Genomic DNA, 23,611 nt, shown 5'->3' on the forward strand with positions numbered 1-23,611 from the left:
TATATCGTTAGTCTCTCTTGCTCTCTTGATTTTCTTTTTTTTAAGTTGTACGGTATATTCGTGTTTTGTTTGTGTGTATCTGATAGTGATGAGGAATATGGCCGCCGACACCCTCCCCAAAGTGCTCCGCGCCCTTCTCCGCGAGTCGCGGTATTTCCAGGCTCCGTCGCATACTTGTGCCCATGACCACAACCACAGCCATGCTGCAATGGAGGACCATATTCATACGATGGAGACCTGGGCGCAGATCCGGTTGATGAAGCAGCTTCTTTGTGTGGACATCCGCGACAGGCTCTGGATCCTGATCTTCTGCGTGAGATCGAGTCGATTCTGCTGTGGGAAAGGGAGCATAGGGCTCTTGTTGATGCTCGCACCCTACCCGAAGTAACTGTATCTACACCTCCCCCAGTCACGACTACACGACCAGAGATAGATACAGACGCAACTAGATCATTGAATCTAGAAACAGCACCACCAACAACAACAAAACTCTACCTCTGGCAAGGCGACATCACCACCCTCACCAACCTCACCGCCATCACCAACGCCGCCAATACCGCCCTGCTGGGCTGCTTCCAGCCCGCACACTGCTGCATCGACAATGTGATCCACGCGCGGGCCGGCCCAGGCCTCCGAGAGGAGTGCTTCCGCCTCATGGACGAAGGCCACCGCACGCTCCCCGTCGGCGACGCAGTCACCACACCCGGCTACTGTCTGCCTGCGCCGTGGATCATCCACACTGTCGGGCCGCAGCTGGATCCCCACCAGCCCTGCCCTTCTAAAATCCAGAATGCGCAGCTCGCGCGATGCTATCGTGCTGTGCTTGAGCAAGCCGAGACCTTGCCCTCACCCGAACACGACAAGGTCATCGCCCTCTGCGGGATCTCGACGGGCTTGTTTGGCTATCCCGTGGCCGAGGCGGCGCCGTTGGCCGTGGAGACTGTGGTTACTTGGCTGCGCGAGCACCCCGAGACGAGCATCACGGGGGTGATTTTCAATACCTTCACGGACAAGGAGACGGTCGCTTACGAGCGAGTTCTCTCTCTTTTGCCCAGTGGTGCCCTACTAAACCCCCCGCAGCTGATAGGTTCATCAATGCAGCAAGCTCGCGTCTGGCTCCAAGAAGCAGACACCATCCTTCTCAGCTGTGGCGCGGGACTGTCGGCCGCCACGGGGCTGGATTACACCTCCACCACTCTCTTCGCCAAGCATTTCCCGGCCTTCCGGGAGTTGGGGTTGACTAAGTTGTACGATACCTTTGGGATGGAGACGGGGGATTGGGGGTCTGAGGTGGTGCGGTGGGGTTTCTATTACACGCATCTGCAGATGGTGCGCACGTGGCCGCGGTCGGCGATGTATACTGCTCTCTTGGAGTGGATGCGGCGGAAACTTGGGATGGATGCGAGGAGGCTGCATGTTCGGACGTCGAATGCAGATGGCTTGTTCATCGCGCATGGGCTAGGTGAGAATGTCTTATCGACACCGCAAGGCGCTTATCGCTATTTGCAGTGTTTGGGCAATTGCCGCAAGGACGCGGTGGTGGAGTCAGCGCCGTGGCTGGAGGAGGTGCTCGCGCATGGAGGGCTGGATGCGGTAACGCAGAGGGTGACAGATGAGAGGTTCATCCCGGTGTGTCGGTTCTGCGGTGGGAAGATGGGGATTTGTGTAAGGGCTGGAAACTGGTTCAATGAGACGCCCTTTGAAGAGGGAGAGAAGCGATGGCAGGATTTCAAGGAGGATTTCCTGCGGGCCTCGGACAGACAGGTAGTGATTCTGGAGTTAGGGGTCGGGATGTCGACCCCCGGCGTGTTGAGGTGGGAGAATGAGGAGTTGGTGGAAAGTGGCGAAGGAAGGGTTAAGTTGGTTAGAATAGGATTGGGCGATGCGGCGGTCGTACCGGCGGAGCTGGAGGCGATGGAACTGGCGACTTGTGTAGATGGGAATTTGAAGGATGTGTTGGGGGTGGTTCTGGGTCAGTAGTATGGTCGTGTGTTGGTATCAATCGGTAGCAATGCTAATGCCCCACGATCTCCTGGCAGGCTCGTGTCATCTCCCTCACCACTAGGCTTATGGCTTTGAGCTCCGCGCGGTCCTTGGATGCGACTTCGACGTAGTCGTCGAACCACGTTATCAAGTCGACATCTGCTGCGATGTCATCGCGCTCGTAGCATCCGAGAATGTCGTAGCAAAGAACGAAGAGCGGAATGGACTGGTGGAGCAGGATGAGACTGTGATAGTTAGTGGTCAATCCGGTCAATCCCAACAATAAGAGCAACCTACCTGATGCCCCAGTACGGGCGCGGCGTCGCCTCCATGAGCGACCGCGACATCAATAAACTCTTTCGAGCAATGTCCACCGTGTGATACGGCAGCCGATGACTATCGCGATGAGACGGCTTCGATTGGTAAAACACGATAAGCATCTTGTAGCTGCTGAAGAGGATATCCACGCAGAACCATGTGTCAATGCGGTTGGTGGTTGAGCTCAGTAGCTCCTCCTGCTCGGGTCAGACATGTGCAACCATTCCCTCCAGAAGCACTTACCGGGTTCCAATCTGACATGATCTTCTGCACTTCGGCGATCAGCCCATCCATGGTGTCGTTGTACTCGGCCGTGTGGGGGTCGGGGTTGGTTGCCATGAAATCCAAGTATCGCATAGTGACGATGGTCAGCCGCATGGATGCTAGGAAGTGAATCTGGATGAACCGAGTCGATTCATGATCCACGCCGGTGATGGTGGGATCGGGGAAGTTGACAGCCCAGGATCCTCCCGAGATGATCGAGGGCTTGCCAAACGAGAGTCGGAAGTGGCTTTCGGTGCGGAGAATGTGCCAGAACTCAAATCGCATGCGATTGCGCTCGATCTCTTCATGTTGCGAGTCTTCTGCCAGTGAAGGTCTTCGGTTGGGATGATGGCGATCCTCGTCCACGGAAAAGTAGCCAAGGGCGCGTGCAACAGGACAGGCTGCCTTGAAGATCTTCCATGAGAGATCGCTTTCGCAGCTCTCCAGCGTCATGGACATCTGCTCTGGTTAGTAGCGAGTAGTAGAACCGAAGGAAAGTATGCACACCATCATGAAGGCCGCAAATAGATCGGCGGCTGTATTCTGCATTCGGCCGAGCCAGTCCTCGGCCAGCTTCAGACATATGCTACACAGTGCCTGAACCGTCCGACCCCTCCCTTCTACTTCTTCGCTATCCAGCATGAACGACTGGAAGAGAACATTGTAGTAGATGATCTGGGAGGTCGCGTCGAGCTGGACGTGGGGACTGTCGATCAGATCGGGCATGGCGAGCACGAAATCTTTCTCTAGGGGGATCCGAAAGCCTTCGAATTGGTAGTTGTTGAAGTATTCTACCTGCATTTAGCTAGCGTTTTTATCAATCGATTCTCATGCAAGAGGAGGTGTACGCACGATTGATCCATTTCTTCACGGTCTCCTTGGGGATCACAGGTGGATTGGTATCCAGCGGCGTTGTCTCGAGCTGCTCGATTCCCGCGATGGCAGCATCCATCGCCCTCATGCAACGGGGATTCTCGAAGAAGCGCGACCCGATCTTATCGATGGCGCAGAAAACGTGGGATCGGAGACGAGACCGGATGCGATCGTCCTTGACGCGAGCCAGCAGGCCCTGCACCATGGCCTGCCCAGTGGGCGACTGAGCACTGGGAGGCGAGTCGGTCGCTGAGGACTCGGAGGATGAAACTGTCTCAGATTCCACGGACATAGAACGGTGACTCTCGGCCTCCTCAATGACATTCTGGCTCAGTCGACAGTGGTCTTCGAGGCGTTCTAATCTTCGGAGGATTTCCTGCAGGATATCTCTGTCGTGCAGTGCTCTATAACCTTACGGTCGCATTAGCTTTTGTTTTTATTTCCCTGCATTTTTTCATCATCTTGAAGTAAGGATGGGCCACCTTCGCTTGATGGTGCGTTGTTTTCTAGGCAGATAAGCGCATTGAGCTCCTGCAGCGGCGCATTTGTCACATCGCGGGTCGGCGCGGTTGCAGCGAATCTACCGAGTACAAAACAAAGTGCAGTGAGCATGTTTGCATGTCGTCATCTGGGAATGAAGAGGGGCAGGCAGCAAACCTTTTTGGACTGGCAACGAGTACACTACACCATGGTTAGCAGATCACATTCTTTCGGATGGATAGATCCGCAGGACGCCTGATGAACCTACTGATAGGGGTTGTGTCATGATGTGGTGGTTTGTTTAGTGGGGAACGGACGGACAAGCAGGAAGAGCAGCTGAAGGCAGCAAGCAATAATCCGGGGAGTTGCAAGAGTCCGAAATCCCCGTACGGCTGAAAGAATGAAACTCAGAATCAAAAACCGGAGCTGACCGCCTTTCGGGGAGTGCGAAAGTCCGAAAGTCCGTAGCACCAAATGCAGATCGACACCTGGCAGGTTTATTTCCAATGCCCCATTCCATCCCTGCCCTACATCCATGGTTAGACTATTGCCTTTTGCCTGCACGGATAATGACTCCACCCTCCCCCCCCTCCCCCTTGGCCCAAACTCTGATTAGCCTGGCTGGGTTCCTCCCCTGGGCTAGAACATAAACACTCGTACTCGGTAGTCCAATGCGTACGTACCTACTGTACCTACGGAGTATTTATGGCCATATAAGTGATGCCCTGCTCCCGCCCGCAGCCTTGCATCTGCGTATTCCCTCTCCCATCTTACTCACCTTCATGATCTCCTGCGAGGTCAACCGCCATGGGTTCAGCAACTGAAAGCCCTTCTCCACACCAGGGCGAGCATGAGAATACGATCTGTGCGGAGAAGATCGTCTCTGTGACCGACACCTCGACTGCATCATCCACCACCACCAGCAAGAAGTCCAAGTCCGACACCAAGGATGCCACATCAGAGCAGACGGCCTCGTTAGGCAGTTATTTTGTACGGAGATTATCCTGCTTACCCGGCAGAACTTGATGCAGAATTCGCTAACCCCCCCGCAGAGGTTACTCTCCCATGCAAGTGCATCGGATCGTGCCATTCTCGCCGTTGCCCTCCTCTCCTCCATCGGGTCGGGTGTTGTATGTGTTCCGCATCCACCCCAACACACACACACACACACACACACACACACACACACAGTACACGGCTAATCTCTCCTCGTCTCCAGCCCCTACCGCTCATGAACATCGTCTTTGGAAACATGGTCGGCGAATTCAACGGATACTTCACCGATGACTCTTCCACCACCGAAGCCGAGTTCAAGTCCGCCATCAGCAAACTGAGGTGAGTGCGATGCGAGCCATTGAAGAGACCGCGACCGAGCCGAACCCTAACTCGCGACCCAGCCTGTACATCGTCTACCTCTTCATCGCCAAATTCGCCCTGACATACTTCTCGATGGTGCGTCCACCGTGCCCAACCCATCCCAATCATCCACAGCACAATGAATAACCGCGTCTAGTACTGCTTTCGCGTGATCGGCCTCCGCGTCTCCGGCACCCTCCGCCTGCGGTACATGCACGCGCTCTTCGCGCAGCCGATCAGCAAGCTGGACCTGGTCTCCGTCGGCACCGTCACCAACACCATCACCACGCTCTCCAACTCCATCCAGCAGAGCATCTCCGACAAGCTGGCCATCCTGTTCCAGTCGCTCGCCCTGCTCGTCGCCGCCTACGTCATCGCCTTCCGCTACTCGTGGGCCCTGACGCTCGTCACGAGCGCCGCCCTGGTCTTCATCTTCGCCGTTTGCTTTATCGCCGTGCCGATGATGACCAAGATCCAGCGCCATATCGACAAGGCCGACGAGAAGCACTCCTCCATCGCCGCCGAGGTCATCGGCTCCATCCGGACGGTCGTGTCCCTGGGCGCCGAGGGGACGTTGGCGCAGCGGTACGCGGACTGGATCGAGATCGCCCGGTTGCGCGGCCGCAAGCTGTCCGTGGTGATGGCTGTGCAGCTCGGGCTGGTCTTCTTCGCCATGTACGCGAGCTACTCGTTGGCGTTTTGGTTCGGGCTCAAGCTCTACCGGGAGGGGCATATCCAGAATATCAACACGGTTATCACGTGAGGCTCACCCTTTTCTGAGGTTGGGGGAACTGAGGTATAGGGGCTAGGCTAGGCTAATGCTCGACAGGGTGTTCTTCTCGGTGATGGTGGCCGTCAGCGTGCTGGGCCGCATTGCCTCCCCGCTCGTGACCATCGCCAAGGCCGCCAGCGCTGCGGGCGCCTTCTTTGAGATGATCGACAGCGACAAGCCGAATGCGAGCGGGCTCCGGGGGCCGGAAGTCTCCGCGGAGGTCGACCTTGTCTTCCAGAATGTGCATTTCACCTACCCGTCGCGACCCGACTCGAAGGTGCTCAAGGGCTTGAACGCCCGGTTCCAGAAACACAAGACGACGGCCTTGGTTGGTCCCTCGGGCTCCGGTAAGAGCACGATCGTGGGGCTGCTGGAGCGCTGGTATGAGCTGAACGCCAATGCGGAGCATCCCGATCAAGGGGCTATCCTGGTCGGGGAGCACAATGTCCAGGATCTGGATCTGAAGTGGTGGCGCACGCAGATCGGGCTGGTGCAGCAGGAGCCGATCTTGTTCAACGATACCATCTTCAACAACATCGCGTACGGGCTGATCGGCACACAGTGGGAGCATGAGTCGGACGAGGTCAAGAAGGGTCTCGTACAGCAGGCTTGCAGGGAGGCGTTTGCGGATGAGTTTATCGATCGGTTGCCGGAGGTATGTCTCTGCAACATCCGAATCGAATGTTGTCTAACCACCGAGATAGGGTTTTGCGACCATGGTCGGCGAGAACGGAACGAAACTGAGCGGCGGGCAGCGGCAACGGCTGGCCATCGCGCGGAGTATCGTCAAGCAACCGACTATCCTCATCCTGGACGAAGCGACCAGTGCCATCGACGTGCGGGGCGAGAAGATTGTTCAGGCCGCGCTCGATCGTCTCGCGCAAAACCGTACAACCATCGTGATCGCCCATCGGTTGACGACGATCCGCAAAGCGGACCACATCATCGTGATGAAGGGTGGGGTTGATGTCGAGCAGGGGACGCACGAGGAACTTCTGGCGATTGAGGATGGAGTGTACAGTGGGCTGGTGAATGCCCAGACTCTCGAGCTGTTAGACGCAGAAGGGGGTGACATTCAGGGTGAGATGGAAGACACCGACGACGACGCCAAGTCAGCCAAGATGAGCTTGAACAAGGTCGGAACAGGAGATGACTTGGAGAAATCCAAGAATCGAGGCTTCTTTGGCAGTATTGGAGTGCTTCTGTACGAGAACAGGGGGCAATGGCGCTTCTATCTTCCCGCCTTGATCGGCGCGGCGGGTGCTGGAGGTAAGCATTGCGAGGAGTGTGATTGTGTGGCAGCTACTGACATGATCTAGCTGCCTACCCCATTCAGAGTTGGCTGTTTGCGCGAATTATCCAGGTCTTCCAGTACTCCGGGGACAAGCTGGTGCATGCCGCCAATTTCTGGGCTCTGATGTTCTTGGTTCTGGCTCTGGGGAATGGGGTCTGTTATGCCCTGATAGGATATTCCGCCAATCGGTTCTCAGTGGTAAGTTGCCCCTTCACCTTGAATCGACGAACAAAGCTAACATGGAAAGGAAATCTCCTCGTACTGTCGAACTGAATACTTCCAGAACATCATCGAGAAGCCCATCCCCTTTCACGATCGCACCGACAATGCCTCGGGCTCGCTGGTCTCTCGTCTGGCTACCGACCCCAAGCAAGTGCAGGAACTCCTTGGCATCAACGGAGCGCTTCCCTGCATGTCGATCTTTGGTATGATCGGATGTATCATCATCGCCTTCACTTTCGGCTGGAAACTCAGTCTGGTGGCCGTGCTCGCGGCACTGCCCTGCACCTTCCTGGCGGCCTTCATGCGCATTCGGTACGAGGTGCAGTTTGACGCGATGAACGCAGCCGTGTATTCCGGCAGCTCGCAGTTCGCAGCAGAAGCCATCGACGCCTTCCGGACGGTGTCAGCACTGACTATGGAAGACGCCATCCTGAACCGCTACTCAACTATGTTACTCGCGCAGCAGAAGAAGGCCTTCCGCAAAGCGTGGTACGCAACCTTAATCTTCGCCTTCTCCGATAGTGTCGAGCTATGCGCCATGGCGCTCACCTTCTGGTACGGAGGGCAGCTCCTTGCCTCGCGCGAATACGAGCCCACCTCCTTCTTCGTGATCTACATGGCCATCATCCAGGGCGGACAGCAAGCCGGCCAGTTCTTTAGTTTTGGGTCGAACATCGCCCAGGCCATTGCCTCCGCGAACCGCATGCTGGACTTCCGGCCAAACCGCAACGAGACCCAACAGCAAATCACCACCACCACCACCAATAGTGCACACCAGTCTGCAACAGCAGCAAGCATCAGCTTCCGCGACGTCACGTTCCGCTATGCTTCGCACGACCGCCCCCTCTTCACCGGCCTGAACCTGGATATCAGCCCAGGCCAGTTCGTCGCCTTCGTCGGCCCCTCCGGCTGCGGCAAAACCACCGTCATCTCCTTACTCGAACGATTTTACAGCCCCGCAAAAGGCACTGTCCTCCTCAACGACCAAGATATCACCACCATCGACCCGGCCACCTACCGCAAGACTATCTCGCTGGTGGCCCAAGAGCCCCGACTGTTCGAGGGCACCCTCCGCGAGAACATTACTCTCGGCTTGCCCAATCTTTCCGACGTGTCCGATACAGAGATCGAACAAGCCTGCCGCGATGCTGAAATCCACGACTTCATCACCTCCCTCCCGCAGGGGTACGCCACCGAGCTAGGTATCAAAGCTCAAGCCGCCCTGAGCGGCGGCCAACGCCAGCGGCTGTGTATTGCAAGAGCGTTACTCCGCAAACCGAAGCTGCTGCTTCTGGACGAGGCGACGTCGAGTCTGGACTCGCAGTCTGAGAAGGTGGTACAGGCTGCGCTGGAACGGTTGGCGGCGAAGAGGTGTATGACCATCGTTGCGGTGGCGCATCGGTTGGCGACGATTCAGAAGGCGGATGTCATCTTTGTGTTTGGGGAGGGAGGGCTGGGTGGGTCGAGGCTGGTGGAGCAAGGGACGCATGCGGAGTTGGTGGGGAGGCGGGGGGGTCTATTACCAAATGGTAAGCTCTCTTTCTTTCTGGATGTGTGGGATGGGAAATGCTAACTGTGTGATAGTGTCAGGAAAATGCATTGGATCGCTGATGGTTTGACGATTCTTTGGTTGCTCAAAGTGGCTCCTTGGAATGACAGCTTGATTTCTGGATGATGTTGATCAGGAAGGAAACTACCATGCAAAGGGAAGGAATGGCTGCGTCATCGGTGCCACCAACATAACGGAGAAATCGGGAAGGAAGATTTGGCGCACGAGTGCTTGGTTAAGATATTGATATACACATATACCCTGTATAATAAGTAATGCATTATACCCACACGAGAATGTTATGCTGACTACTATGCATGAGCCATTGGGTACCTGGGGACAAACTCTATACAGTCTTCGAGTCATTCACAGATTTGAACATCTGATATAGTGAACCCTAATCAAAAGATAGCGGTGCTTTCCGCATTGCCAATTCACTACGGCATCGGAATAAGCTACGTAAATGGAGGGGCGTGTTCAGGTTAATGTGGAAGCTGTCAAGGAACTCCACCTGCAGACAGTTGTATGATGTTGCCTAACGTAGAATCTACGCCATTAGAATTCACTGCCTCCCTGGTTTTTATATTGAATGGAGACAGAGAATAGTAGTATCACAAGTCTTGACTTCTGGCCTAAGAATTCCTGTTCGTCTCCCTTCTTATCGCCCCGACTTTAATTTCGTCATCTTCCTTTCTCATCAGATTGGTCCATTTTCTTTCCAGTCATGTCCAGCCCAGCAGACTTATTGTTTGACATGTCTGCCAGCAGGCTCTGTTGGTCACCTGTCTGGACTACATAAGTCCACAAAATAGAAGCCGAGAAAAGGTTCGGAAGGTGCTGTTCCATGAGAACATCTTTCCTTAAACCTATCAAAGCGCAAGGAGGACTGCGCTTGCCCTCTCTATTTGCATATTCTGTCCATGAGATCGGCAGGCTCTGGTCTCGAGCTGCCTCTTTGCCGTTGCTTTCTCCGTACTCTATTTGTTCTCGTCCACTTACGAAGCATTTCCCACGCCCTCGCGGTTCGCACAAGGAGACAAGTCACCTCTTCCTCGTCTCAAACGCATCGAACTTATCTCTATTTAAGTTTTCTTCCAAAAAGAATCACCGTCATGTCCCTCGAGGACAGTGTCACCGTGGCCGCCGAAAATGCTGGTTCAACCAGTAATGATAACGTGATTTTCTGGGAGACTTTACCATCATCATAGCTCTCTGTTTTGCGGGGCTGTATCATTGTGTCCGCAGAACGGACTTCAAGTACGAGCCCGCCTCGATGTATGGCTGAAGTGAAACTGATTTGGACGCTTGTGTATGTAGATATCGCTTGTTTTTACAGGGCTACATCTCAATCCATTTACGGAGGTCAACGCGGCCTACCTTGTTGTTCTTCACCGCGGTAAGACTCCTTGTCCATGCTGCACGTCTGATAATTGGAGTGATGCTAATATGATTAGTGCTATAGGGGGCACGCCGACTCGCCCAGCGAGGGCAGCTTTGCTGTCAGGACTTTGCTTTCCGCGGTTAGCAACGTTGGCGCCGTGGCGGCGAGTGGCTCACCGGCGCAACCATACGGGGATTCGCCCCATTCTTCGTGGCGGGAGGTTGCGGGTGTGGGGGAGTCGGGCTTCAATGGCAGCAAAGGCCAAAGGGGGCCGGATTCTGGGCCGCCAAAAGCCACCATCTCTGCCTGAGTCTTGGGAACTCCAGGCTCAGGCTCTACGCCGCTAATGCGGCAGGGTAATGTCTTGTGTGCCTGTGTTTGGGTACGCGTGTTTGTTGTCGGTTGTGTGTCATGTGTTTGCTCCTGCTTCGACTCTTTTCCGTCAACCAGGTTAGCTATCTTGCACTGTACATACAGAACTGGGCATTCTTAATCGCACTTCACTTGACACGTCATCTGCACCAAGTTCCTCCATCTCTGGCTTACTTGTACCTCAGGGCTTCAACATGAATCCTTTGTGCCTTGTTCACTACACCAATACTTTCAGCCAAGTGCTCAGAATACCTCGAAGTTTAGTATATATTTATCTAATTTATACAATGCTAATTTATACTGCGTCACTAGGACAGACGAAGTGCAAAAGAAAAGAAAAGAAAAAACAAGAAAAACAAACAAACACACAAACAAACGAACGATAAACAATCATCCCCTCTCCCCCTTGTGTACTAAAATCAACCCCCCCGCACCCTCAGCTCAGTTGACCCCTGCTGGGCCGGCGGATTCCCCCACTTGGGGACGATTTTGCTCAAAATTCCACGCAGGGAGCTTTGAGCCTTTTGCGGGGGCTTGGATGGCTGCTGCGTGGGTTGCTGCTGGGCATATTGCCGCAGCAGCCATTGCTGCAGCTCGAGTCGCTGCTCCTGGGTAACTGGTGGAGGGAGAGGAGGGAGAGGAGCGACCGGAGCTTTTGGCGGAGCGGGAGGAGCGGGAGCAGCATGAGGAGTAACAGGAGGATGAGGAGGAGAAGGAGGAGGGCCTGATGCTGGTGATGAAGACCGCGATGAAGGTGGCGCTGCTGCTGGCGCTGGTGGTGCTGCTGCCAGCGCTGCCAGCGCTGCTGGTATGAGATGGGAGGGGAGCGAAGGCGCGGGCGGGGCTATTGTAGAAAATATATTAGTTTCATTTGTCCCTTGATGTTGGTAAAAGAGGATTTCCACAATCACGAGCCCCATGTCTCCATAAAGCTCAAGCATCGCCAACGTTGGTTGGCTTGTATCGGCCAAAAGAAGCGAAACTAGACGGACTCGAATTAATCTCACATAACTCTCACATTACTCACACATGAGTCTGATGTAATGGTTGGCTCGTACCGACGTCGGGCCCAAAGGACCCCGGTATAAACCCCAAGGAAGCACAAGCTTCCGGCCAGCATTATGAGTAAAATGAACCACCAGTTCTTACTGGTGATGGCGGAGAGGGTCCAGGAGGCCTCTTGAGAGGCATCTTTGGCAATTGCCGGCATTTTCAAGGGTTTTTTTTTTCCCTTTTTCTTTTTTTCTTTTTTAAAAAAAAGATGGCGATTGATGGGTGACAGTTGGGGGGACTTGCTGGTTGGCTACTCGCGAGGGAAAAAGGGTTCTTTGGATGATGCAATTTACAACAGATGAACTACAAGGCGCATTCACTACAATTGGAAGACATTTGCCCTTCATGGCTATACAGAAGGAGCAGACTGACATCGATTACTTCTTATCAAGGTAGTTGCAGGATAAACAAAGGCCGTTATCACTTCTACTGAGAAGGCGCAATAAGCACTGATGTAAAGCATGCTTGACGCGTCGAGGACTCATCTCGTGGACGCGGAGTTTCCCTCTGCAGCACCTGACTTAGGGCTGGGTTGCCGGGGCTGGGTTGCCGGGGCTGGGTTGCCGGGTAAACGTTGTACGCTTGTACGCGGTACGTACCCTTCCGGAGTAGTGATTGAACAAGACAACAAGGAGACAAAGAGGAGTCGATGAGTGCAAGGTCGACCGAGAGTCTCACTGCCGAGTGCAAAGCGTCTCAATCCTCTTCGAAAAATATGGGCATCAAGGAATTAGGTGTGAGACCGACAGAGCGAAGAGGGGTTCAAGGAGTGTCGACAGTTGGTGGGGAAGTCTTATTGTGCTGTGCTGCAGATGGCTGCGGTAAGCAGATGGTAGCGGGAGCCGTGCGGGGGAGGCGGGAGAGGTAACTAATGCCGGATGAAAAACACTGCGAGTACGATCATGGAAGAGCCTGAGATCATTGATTGGAGTAATGGATCTGATCATGTCGTCTCCATGTATGCAGCAAATCAACCAACCAAGCTTTTATCGAAGAAGAGTGTGATGCCGGCTTGTTGATCTGGTGGTGGAGGTCGATATCCGTAGCGGCAGCGAAGAGCCAAGTGGTGAAGCCAAGGCTCGAAATTCAGAAGACGAACCGAAGCGGGCACGAAACTTGAGAGAGACACGAAGGCAGGACAAGGCGGATGCTGTCTGAAACAAAATGAGCATTCGATCGTCCGGGTGAAGCTTTTAATCGAGCATTGAGTCCAAAGGTCTTCAGGGGGAAGGCATACTGGCCGGTCTGGAAGCGTCTGTTAGCCTGACAGGTGATCATCAAGAGATCAACAACCCCTGGAGCCCGCCTAAGCCCCGATTGTGATGAAGCGCTAACAGAATTCGACAGATAGATAATTGACCAGTGCACCGTCATGAGCGATCTGGCACCTTAGGCCGAAGTAGAAAGAAAGCTTTGACACTGTGTCTGGATCTTGGGGAGTCCTAGTGCTGGGGCGACGACAGACAAGGGACCTGAGTGAGCGAGGGGAGGCAACTGACATATATATCTACGTTGAACAATGGGAAAGAGCTTTCAACTGAGATGCACTCTCGAAGTAACACGCAATCTCTTGTTCGTAGCAAGTTTGTTAACAGGCATACTTCATAGATATAGAGACGATCAAGAGGCGTACAGCAACTCGAACAGAAATAATACCGCTCAAAGTAATTGATATGCTAGCAAGCATAGAGCAGCCTTTGCTGGGGCCAGAAGCCAGAAGACAGGGTTGCATCGTAATGCATCGATGACGCAGTAACTGCATGCGCTAGGATATGACAGAGGAAATGCTCAACGGAAAGCACAGTACAGGTGCCCTATGACATCATTTCCCCTTCCCAAAAATACAGTATGCCCAGCAATGGGGTGAAGCAAGGTGGTGTCAGCGACCGGTTGAGCCAAGCGGCGGAAAGCGGAAAGGAGTTGTCTCATATCAGGTAGTACTATTGGAGACCCCAGATGTACGAGTCCAACAAACACCATTCGTATTTACTGAGTTTCAGACCCTGGCTGAAGTTGAAGATTGTATGCATGGGATCGTCCTCCAAATTGCTAGGATGGATCATGAACCCTCTTTGGTCGGTACAGCACACACAGTATGAGAAACAATGTCCGTAATACTTTTTGTCATCCTCGGAGTTTCTTGGCTTGGAACAGCATCCGCAGTTGCGACCGCAACATCCTCCCATGGCTACACATTGAGCTCGCTGCCAGTTTGATGAAAGGTAAAAGTCTCGCTGTTGCAGACGAACCAACAGAGCACGTCGCAGAGGTCCATCGGGAATCGCTGAGAGGATCTTGAAACGTTGTTGCCGTTCGTACCAAAGCTCCTGGTGCGCTTTTGACGATGACTTTTGGGCGTTCTTCAGCTTGCCTTGGACAGAATCTCGATCGGGAACCAAGTCGCGTTTGAGCATTGATTCGTAGCGTTTCTTACATTCTCGAAAGAACTCCTCTTTCTGAGCCAGAAACACCAGGCGCTTTTCGGATCGAATGAAATCGGAAATCATCTGCCAGTCGTACGTCGGACCGAAGACCAGATGATGGTATATCTGGCGAAGCGTTTGCACCCGATCCCATTTGTCCTGTAGTTCCAGCTTATTCTCTCGTGGAATGAGGATAATTTCTGATATCGCTTGGACGAAACAGTTGCTCAGAAGACGTGTCATGTTTGGGACAAGATCTGTGTATACGATGATACAGTAGGGTGCTCATGAATAAACCGTTCGTGGGCTGAGTAGACGGCTAGCGGAGGACTTTCGTCGCGGATCCGAGGGGTTGGAGTGGGATGGAGGAATTTGGGTAGGGGTGAAGCGCCGGTTAGAGAAAGATGATTGACCGAATCTAATCCGTATTAGTCGCTAAGATGGGACCAAGTGCGTTGGATGAAGATGCAGATAATTTTGCGTTGAGAAAAGGAGAAGAATAGTGGATGTGCTTGGATATTCAGATGCGCGTCAGGGCACGGAACTAGGATTGTGACGATAGTAAGACGACAGTACGGGGAAGTACTCCGCCTTGGCGCGTTATTATTAAAGTTAAGGAGGCTTCTAGGTACCCATTCTTTAATTTTTTGGAAATTACGTGGCGTGAAGTTCATTTGGGAAGGAGAAATCTGCTACCTAGTATTTCACCTTGCATCGCCAACGTCTGGTTCCCAAATCATGAGCTCCCTCAGAGCGAAGAAAAGAGGAAGAAAGTAAGCCAGTTCTGAACAAGCAGCTCATATTCTGCATCTTACGACTGGTCTGGATTGTTTTGCGTAAATTGCAGCAAAGTCAACCGACCATCAGGAAATATCATCAGCATCTTGAAAAGACCCCCCTCCCACATGGTGCCCGCCTTGCCTGGAATTCCGCACTCCCAATTCTTCATGTCGCGGACACCCTGGCGGTTTCGGCTGGGTCGCGCGTAGAATCCGAAGAGAGGCTTCTTGCGCCATTTGCGTCTGGGAGTGGTGAGGAGTAGTGTTAGTATTTGTCGGCACTTCTCAAGGAAAGGTGAAGCTGGACAGGGATGCAATGACTTACAGCTCCTCCATAATTCGGTCTTGGATGAGGGACATTGTTGGACCGACTCGAGATCCTGGTCGCTAGGCAGAGATAGTGGACGGATTCGGTTGATGGTTTAACAACGATCTTGAGGGGGAGTGGGACGTAGAAAATTGAGCTGGAAAGAGATAGAGCTGACGAGAGTCTCTGGAAAGACCAGGATATGAGACTGGAAGTTTCGTGCCCTGCGTCGCGATGTGAAGATGAAGAGGAGAGAGGTCGAGAAAGCAAGAAGGTTGAGAGGGAGAGGAAAAAACTCGAGGAGTGAGAGTAAAAAGTCATTTTCATATTCAAGTACCATATGTGATGCCCGCCCTGTGGTTGTTCTGCATTCACTATCGAGCTTTGCGAAACTTCCACAGGTCGGATCGTGGGAGGCAGAGATGACGGATGCATACCCAAGGAGGATGAGACGTGCCGCAAGTCCTTCAATATAATGAGATTCATCTGGGACCAGAGATTGAAACGTTCTTGAGAGCAAGATGCAGGGAATTTTCAATGGATCGCCTATCTTGTGGCTGTTGCTCAGTGAAATGGCAGATGCCTTGACGAGGATTTTGACGAGTTGGTAATCCGCAAGAATGAGGTATTTCCCTCACCTAGAAAACACCGGCCATATGTACAATACAGTTTTACAGCGCTGGTTCGCGGGGCCTAGAACAAAAAAGCGAGATTGAAAACGCCACGATTTTGTCATATTCGGAAGGAGGGAAGCTCACCGCAACCCAATATCACAACATCAGCATTGGCGTACCCAAAAGCCATGTCAGCAGCCTCGACGAGCTTCATACTCTTTCTTTTTCTCACCTCTGTGATGCCTTGGACCCTCCTGATGGGATACGTTGATCCTGGTCGTGTCGCATTTACACTTTGGAAAGATTCTCGATTGGCAAGGATAAGTTTAACCTCAGGTTCCAAGTTGGACTGCTGTGCCGACCGAGTCCCAGCACACTAAATCATCGCGCTGCGTAGCTACTCTCTTCACGAAACAGATACCTACACCCTATTTCCAGCCTCAGCCAGCGCTTCACGAACGATGTGCCTCTCCCCCTGCCCCCCTGCATCCCCAAACAGGGAGTCAATCTCCTCCAGCGTCTTGCCGCTTGTTTCTGGAACTAGGAAGAACGCCCACACACCCGCCAGCGTACACATCACCGCGAAAAAAATGTACGTCCGGTACCCGATATCCGCCAGCATCGACGGGGTGACGATACCCACTACAAAGTCGGATAGCCAGATGGTGCACGTCGCCAGCGCCACTCCCTTGGAGCGACACGCGTTGGGAAAGACTTCCGCGGGGAGCGCCCACCCGAGAGGGGAATATGAGACTCCATACACCAGAATGAAGACGAACGCCATGGCCACGCAGGCCCATCCCGCAGCCGGATGGCCGGGCCAGTCGCTCGAGAAGAGCCCGCTCAACACCGCAATGATTGCGTACGATATCGTCATCCCGAAGGCACCATAGATGGCGAGTGGTCGACGTCCAACCGACTCAATAATAAAGGTGCAGATGATGGCCGCGACAACCTGCAACACATTGAAAACACCCGATAAAACAAGCGATCTCTCGTTCGATTGACCGAGCGATTCGAACAGTGTTGGCGCGTAGTAAATAAAAGCGTTGATTCCCGAGAACTGCTGGAAGAATGCGACGCCACAGCCCACAGCGACGCGTTTCCAAATGCCGCTACGGAAGAGGTCGAGCCAGGAGACCAGCTCCAGTTTGAGGCCCGATGCACCGGGGTGTCTGCGTTCTTGGACGAGCCGCTGATATTTGACTTCGGAGACAATCGCGGTGAACTCGGCTTGCACTCGGATATCGGTGGTCGGAAGGCGTCGGAGTTTTGCGAGGCTGGCGAGACATTCCTCTTGTCGGTCGACGAGGGCGAGCCAGCGCGGCGAGTATGGGAACAGATGAATGCCAGCGCCTAGGAGGGTGGCGGTGACCATCTGCAGCCCGAACGGGACGCGGAAGGAGGCTTCACCGTCGATGTGGCGAGTGGCATAGGTGATCCAGTAGGCGATCACAACGCCAAGGGTGATGGAGACGGACTCGAGTACGAGAAGAATGCCTCGCAGTTCGGGAGGGGAGACCTCGGAGATGTACAGTGGGGCACCCTCGAGACATCAAACTAGGTCAGCCACGTCGCAGAAACCCAGAACCTCCTTAACAACCTTGTTAAGTATCCGTGACACAGATGCATGCAGACGTACCATGGCCAAAGTTCCCACGCCAATGCCACCAATGAACCGACCCGCAACCAGCATATCATAATTGACAGCAGCTGTCTGCAGGATGGCTCCGATATCGAAGATGACCACCACCACGGTCAACGCCCATTTGCGGGAGATGCGATCGGCGAGATAGGACATGAAGAGACAGCCGACGAAGGCCCCCAGCAGCAACATGCCTGTCATGAGACCTTTTCCAAACGACGTTTCGGATCGGGGAAAGACCTGGTGGAACTGATCCATCACGTTGATGATGGAGATGACCCCCATGTCGTAGCCCATGGAGAAACCGCCGAGGGAGGCCAACAGAGCTGAGCCAAAGACATACCACGAGCGGAAGAGGCCCTTGATGCCACCGGGGCCATAGGCGACCGACTCCGAGTCGCTGATCTCAACGGACTCGGCATGTTCAGCGGTGGCATCGTCCTTGCCCGATTGGGAGGATAGATTGCCTTTAACAATGTCTACCATGAGTGGCAATTCGGTTCGATGGAAATTTCAATAGTGTGATAGTGTGTTTGCTAATGCAGGGTGGAGAATAAGTGAGTCACCTCCAGCTTGGGATACGCATATTTATACCGTGTAGATCCCCAGTGAGTCGGCAATTGAATTCAGCACCGAATGTCATTCACTACCCCGGACTGTACCCCGGATTCCTGCCGACTCCTCCCCACAATCGAGACTCTTTCCCCGCATTTGCGTCTGAGGAATGCGATCGGGATTCTTGTGATTGGCGGGGCAAGACTTTGCCTCTCGGGAGAAAATGCTACTTTCCACCTCGAGAGCGGGCATCTTTGCCGCTTCCAGCTGTTGTACCACCGGCAGGGAGTCTCCCCTCCGGCTCGGGCACTTTTTCCCGCCAGCAGGTGTGCGTTGAGAGATTTCCCTACATGACGTCGACGAGGCTGGCTGAGGCTGCCAGATGAAACTTTACTGATGACCACTAATTAGACCTAATTCCCGAATTACCCACAGAGAGTTGCCCGTTTGCTATGCACCCACTCGCTCACCACGGCGGTCAGAGTAGGCGGTGTCTGTGTCATTGTCAAGATTACGGGTCGCAGAAATCGACAATGTCCAAAGAAATACAGGACACACTCAAAATAATGACAAATTGCAACAAATCGACGAACAGGCAAATCGAGCAGCAGAGCAAGTCAAATGACAGATTGATCATGGGCGGGAAAGTTAATCCTCCTCGGTATCAAACACCGACAAGATGAACTGATCCGATTCTATCCCATCTACATGGGCACACCCTCGACAATCCAATTCAGGAGCTTGGATCCCCGAATCTCCTCGGCTCGTTTCACCAGCTCCTCCGCATCCCAGTTTGCCCACACGAACTTCCCCTTGAGGAACTCCGCCTCTGCAGAAGCCAACCAGACATAGAAATGGCCCGGCAATTCAGCTATTGAGACCTCCGTTAGCATGAGCCGATTTGCGGAGATGAGACAACGTCCGAACATACCTTGATCTGGCGCTTCGGCCTGATAGCCATTGCCTTCCGTCGCCACCCAGCCAGGTTGGGCACTCACCACGCGCACATGAGGGTTCTCTACGGCGACGTGCTCCATCATCTTCAACACTGCGGCCTTCGACACTGCGTAACCGCTGAGACCAGGCATCGGGGCAATATTCGCCAGACATGACGAAGTATTCAACAGCACAGGATCAGGCCCCGCGACGGCCAAAAACCCCTGTGCGGCATTCAGCGCGCTCCGGATATTCTCCACCACACCCCCCAGATAGTCCTCCACGTCATACTCCCGGATAAACCCCGGCGTAGGTAGGGTTCCCGCGTTGGAGACAAAGATGTCAATCTTCCCGACCTGGGAAACAATGGAAGCAAGGGCCTCGTCGACGGCACTGCGCTGACGGAGATCGGCTGTTTCATAAAGGACCTGAGTCGAGGTGTGCGCTTCAGTGGCCGCGGTGGTGATTTTCTCCGCCCCAGATTTCAGGGTCTCCAGACGACGGCCGAGGATGGAGACGGACTTGGCGCTGGCCTGGGCAAAGGCCACGGCGATGGCGTTGCCGATGCCGCTGCCCCCGCCCGTGATCACCACGTTCTTGCCTGCCGCCGAGAGCTCGGGGCGCGAGGGCGAGATGAAGGCGTTGGGCTTGGTGTGCCACTCCTTGGTGAATGAGATGGGTTTGGGGTAGTCGTTGGAAGCAGACATGATTGGACAAGCTTTGGTGGTGGTGTTAGATGTTAAGACTTGGTTTGCGGTGAAGGTGCTGTGCTCGATGCTGGTGATCACTGGAAGGCATCTTGACCTATTTGGTCCTTATATACCTTCCCGTTGGGGTGTGAGCCCCCATGACGCCAAGCATAATCATTCTTAGGAATACTGTCTTTTGTCAGCATCTTCAGGGCAGAGGATGCTGTTCACGCTCTTTGGTGTGGTAGTGTCATGAGAAGTGGTTGGTGGTGGTGTTCCATTTCTAATCTCCAGGCTATGTGTTGAGCTTCCCGACGGGATCTTGGCCGTGCTGCACCCTACAGAGAGATTGCAAATCCTCCAAGGTTCAAGGGGGTTTGAACTTACCGTCGGCTTTCGGGGCGGGGTTCATAGTCCGACCGCGCGGGATAGGTGCAACACTACTCGTCAAGTACGTCCAGCCAGATGCGTCGATGCATCATTTACGAATAACTACACGAAGGAAGTATGATCACTCAGTGTCTTCGACAAAGTGCTCAACAAGAATATTCCACGAGATTCTCTTCATTCAAAACATACTAGTGAGTTTGGCGTAGTTGCGTCTCGAAAGACCCCTCGAAAATCCTCCGTCATTGCTCGATCGAGCTGAGTACTCGAAGACAGCATTAGCCACCAGGATCGACGTTGGTATGACACAGGCTCCGTATAAGCTCTACAGGGAGGCACCATTGCGAAACGCATAAGTGCTGTGCTGAGTCACTTATATACAGTTTACTCTGTAGAAGAGAGGCCTGTAGACACGCGGGCTTGATCTTATCAGGCATAGAATGGATGGTAGCGCGTGCGGTCTACGGACAAAGCTGGAGAACCACGGCCAAAAACTCGGTGGGTAGGGGCTGGTATCTCTCTGACCGCCCCAGAACGGCAGAATAATGGTTAAAACAGCCGGCGGAATGTCGGCGAAGAAACTGGTATCCCGCTGACCGCCCCAGAACGGCAGAATAGTGGTTAAACAGTCGGCGAAAACTCGGCGGAGAAACTGTTCCTTGTCCGACCGCCCAAGAGGGCAGAATGGTGCTTGCTTCGATCGCCGGGGCTGCTGCTTGCCCCGGTGGGTACTCTTTTTGGATTGTGAAAAGATGCTTAGACTGAGAAGGACCAAGCTTGCTGCCCTTGTGGTTTGCATTGACTAGTAGCAATCTTATACACCTAGCCTGATTTGATTGTGGGCATGTCCTTGATATAAATATGTGATTTAAGCCTATGCCTATATATGCTTTCTAAACTTCGACTGGAGATTCCTTATGAGTTGCCGAATCGCCAAGCAGTATTATTGAATGTTTTATGAAGAAAAGGAGAGAGCATAATTAGAGGCAGCCCGATCAGTTCATAGAACTCGACAGCCATTCTCATATCTAATCCTCGCCGACACCCACCGCTTCCATTACGAGGTTTCGCATCGGGTATTTCTATTTCTCGTGATAAAACTGGACCCATTGAAAGCTGTATCATCATGGACGTTTCCGTTACTCTAACAACACCAACAAATCACTCTTCTCTAGTGCCGTACGGGATGCATTTGCTTACACGCTACACCTGCAGTAGCTACCTGTTTATATGTTCCCATGTAAGTATCTATCGCAGGTGAAGCATGGTCTGTACAAGTCATACTTGTATAGAATTCTTTTTGACGGTAGGGTAGGGAATGAGGTCATGCCATATAGTTCGATGTTTCGATCAGTCAGAACGTGTGGTTGAGACTTGTAAGCTAGGTGGCACTGGTTTGCCTACCAGGGTGAAAGGGTTCCATTGCCTTTGTCGCCGTTGTTGTCAAGCATACGTATCCCACAGACCACTTCACACCTAAGGCTTCGGGCGTGGTATATGGTGAACTGAAACCACCTAAAATGGGTAGCAAGATTCTGATCTGTTTATGATCTAAAGAAAAGATATCAATAGAGCTATCATGCGACGTTAGAATCGCCGGTGCGATTCCTTTCGCCAGCTTGTGCAATCAGCCGGTTTGATAACGCCAGAAAAGAAATTGGTTGAAGGCTAGAGCTGGAAATGGCGAGGTATGATTCTATCTTCTTGGAGACCCCGAGACACTTGGAGAGACTTGGAGAGCAAGGATATCCGGCTGGGCCTACTCCTTAACATCTCCAATGAAACCCCAAAATATCAATATAATGAATCACTCTGAGTATCTCGTGCCCTGTCACGTGAGATAATTCAATTGCGCCAATTTCAGGCTGTAAACCGACACCCGGTACAGTGATAATGTGCAGATAGAGTTATTGGACGCTATTTCGCTGCACGGGACTTGCAAGCTTCGACCATAAGCTTATTATCAATTACCAGATGGTCGGAGAGCATCTTGAATCTCCTGCTTTGCAAAAAGGAAGACAGTATACATTTTGTTGTATGGCTTGGTTTCAATTCATGGAATGGCTCGCATGGCATAAACAATGACGTCAGTATGCTGTAATAGGATCATTCCTCGGATGGAAAGGGCATCCGCCCAACCAGCAGCATTCGCTTCAATCTTCTTCAGCCTTGCAAGCCACCATCCCAGCACAATTATCATACCGGAATAATGTCAGGTACCCTTGAGGGTAAAACCGCCCTGATCACCGGCGCCGCCAGCGGAATTGGGTAAGCCAACCCCAACCCCCCACTCCCGCTATGTGACAGCTCACCTGATTCCTACACCCTTCTACCCCTCTAGCAAAGCTACCGCCCACAAACTGGACAGTCTAGGCGCTACGTTGATCTTATCTGATATCAACGAAGATGCCCTGCAGCAGCTCCAATCCGAGCTGTCCAGCAGCCCCCGCGCCTCGTACCACATCTACCGCCTTTGCGACGTCTCCATCAGCACCGACTGCACCCGACTCACCCAAGCCGTGAAGTCCTCCTTCGAACACCTGGACTTCCTGTTCAACTGCGCGGGGATCAACCCCACCAATATCCCCATCCTCGAAACCAGCGAGGACTACTTCACCAAGCTGGTGGACGTCAACCTGCGCGGCACCTTCAACATGTGTCGCGCCTGCGTGCCCCTCATGCAAGAAGGGTCCGTGATGGTGAACGTCTCCAGTGTGTGCGGCCTCAAGGGGTACCCGGGGTACTCGGTCTACTGCGCGACCAAGTTCGGGATCATCGGGTTCACGAAGGCGCTGGCCGCGGAGCTGGGACCCAAAGGCATTCGGGTGAATGCTGTCGCGCCGGGCCACACGGATACCCCGACGATGGTGGGGAATGTGGCTGGCGGGGATGCGAACGCGCGCATCGTCAAGGAGGTGCCGTTGGGGCGGTTGGGGGAGCCCCGTGAGGTGGCCGATGTTGTGGCCTTCTTGTTCAGTGAGGGGGCGTCGTACATGTCGGGCAGTGTGGTCGAGATCACCGGGGGCGTGATTTAGAGGTTTTATGGCCAATGTCAACAGTAGATCTGTTGGATTGAATTCTCGGCCTTGACTTTTAATTGCATCAATTGCATATGCATCTGTGTATGGAGAGACTGTATGTATAAGCGAAGTAGATACATTCAGAAATCTTGTCACCAAATTTCCTTCGAGGTCCACTTGCATGTGAACCAGCTGATGAGTCAAGTGTGGATGACTTCGTTGATAGCATACATTCACCGGGGAGCAGCTTTGCTCCAACTCCGGCAGGTTCAACCTCCGTCACTCCGCATTCCGATGGCTCACTGATACATTTTGAGGAAGTGCATATAGTAACCTACC

The 23,611-nt window shown here is 53.2% G+C and overlaps 8 protein-coding genes across 8 annotated transcripts; 3 read left to right on the forward strand and 5 right to left on the reverse strand.

Moving 5' to 3' along the window:
• Positions 1 to 179: 179 nt before the first annotated feature.
• On the forward strand, positions 180 to 1,980 carry ASPACDRAFT_1883830 (uncharacterized protein; the record flags this gene model as incomplete). The annotated part of the gene is made up of 2 exons (XM_020198351.1): positions 180 to 272; positions 470 to 1,980. The coding sequence occupies exons 1-2, from the start codon at positions 209 to 211 to the stop codon at positions 1,978 to 1,980; spliced, it is 1,575 nt and encodes a 524-aa protein (XP_020051310.1). The 5' UTR covers positions 180 to 208.
• A 34-nt stretch (positions 1,981 to 2,014) lies between these two features.
• Positions 2,015 to 3,643, reverse strand: ASPACDRAFT_55553 (transcription factor domain-containing protein; the record flags this gene model as incomplete). The annotated part of the gene is made up of 5 exons (XM_020203012.1): positions 2,015 to 2,228; positions 2,281 to 2,498; positions 2,545 to 3,024; positions 3,073 to 3,356; positions 3,418 to 3,643. The coding sequence occupies 5 exons, from the start codon at positions 3,641 to 3,643 to the stop codon at positions 2,015 to 2,017; spliced, it is 1,422 nt and encodes a 473-aa protein (XP_020051311.1).
• A 1,082-nt stretch (positions 3,644 to 4,725) lies between these two features.
• Positions 4,726 to 9,181, forward strand: ASPACDRAFT_127871 (ABC transporter ATP-binding protein; the record flags this gene model as incomplete). Its single annotated transcript, XM_020197080.1, has 10 exons — positions 4,726 to 4,908; positions 4,971 to 5,048; positions 5,138 to 5,253; positions 5,316 to 5,370; positions 5,432 to 6,033; positions 6,104 to 6,701; positions 6,751 to 7,315; positions 7,366 to 7,538; positions 7,588 to 9,056; positions 9,097 to 9,181. 10 exons carry the CDS (start codon positions 4,726 to 4,728, stop codon positions 9,179 to 9,181), a joined length of 3,924 nt encoding a protein of 1,307 aa, XP_020051312.1.
• A 2,124-nt stretch (positions 9,182 to 11,305) lies between these two features.
• On the reverse strand, positions 11,306 to 14,583 carry ASPACDRAFT_48420 (uncharacterized protein; the record flags this gene model as incomplete). The annotated part of the gene is made up of 2 exons (XM_020202128.1): positions 11,306 to 11,708; positions 14,171 to 14,583. 2 exons carry the CDS (start codon positions 14,581 to 14,583, stop codon positions 11,306 to 11,308), a joined length of 816 nt encoding a protein of 271 aa, XP_020051313.1.
• Positions 14,584 to 15,151: 568 nt separating this feature from the next.
• On the reverse strand, positions 15,152 to 15,479 carry ASPACDRAFT_48421 (uncharacterized protein; the record flags this gene model as incomplete). The annotated part of the gene is made up of 2 exons (XM_020202129.1): positions 15,152 to 15,362; positions 15,445 to 15,479. The coding sequence occupies 2 exons, from the start codon at positions 15,477 to 15,479 to the stop codon at positions 15,152 to 15,154; spliced, it is 246 nt and encodes an 81-aa protein (XP_020051314.1).
• Positions 15,480 to 16,461: 982 nt separating this feature from the next.
• On the reverse strand, positions 16,462 to 18,171 carry ASPACDRAFT_37149 (sugar porter family MFS transporter; the record flags this gene model as incomplete). The annotated part of the gene is made up of 2 exons (XM_020200275.1): positions 16,462 to 17,586; positions 17,683 to 18,171. The coding sequence occupies 2 exons, from the start codon at positions 18,169 to 18,171 to the stop codon at positions 16,462 to 16,464; spliced, it is 1,614 nt and encodes a 537-aa protein (XP_020051315.1).
• A 773-nt stretch (positions 18,172 to 18,944) lies between these two features.
• On the reverse strand, positions 18,945 to 19,883 carry ASPACDRAFT_64890 (SDR family NAD(P)-dependent oxidoreductase; the record flags this gene model as incomplete). The annotated part of the gene is made up of 2 exons (XM_020204051.1): positions 18,945 to 19,111; positions 19,172 to 19,883. The coding sequence occupies 2 exons, from the start codon at positions 19,881 to 19,883 to the stop codon at positions 18,945 to 18,947; spliced, it is 879 nt and encodes a 292-aa protein (XP_020051316.1).
• Positions 19,884 to 22,468: 2,585 nt separating this feature from the next.
• On the forward strand, positions 22,469 to 23,472 carry ASPACDRAFT_127874 (SDR family NAD(P)-dependent oxidoreductase). Its single transcript, XM_020197081.1, has one exon. It carries the CDS (start codon positions 22,907 to 22,909, stop codon positions 23,285 to 23,287), a length of 381 nt encoding a protein of 126 aa, XP_020051317.1. The 5' UTR covers positions 22,469 to 22,906; the 3' UTR covers positions 23,288 to 23,472.
• The last annotated feature ends 139 nt before the right edge of the window (positions 23,473 to 23,611 follow it).

Source organism: Aspergillus aculeatus (assembly GCF_001890905.1).
Source record: "Aspergillus aculeatus ATCC 16872 unplaced genomic scaffold ASPACscaffold_23, whole genome shotgun sequence".
In the NCBI taxonomy this organism is placed as follows: Eukaryota; Fungi; Ascomycota; class Eurotiomycetes; order Eurotiales; family Aspergillaceae; genus Aspergillus; species Aspergillus aculeatus.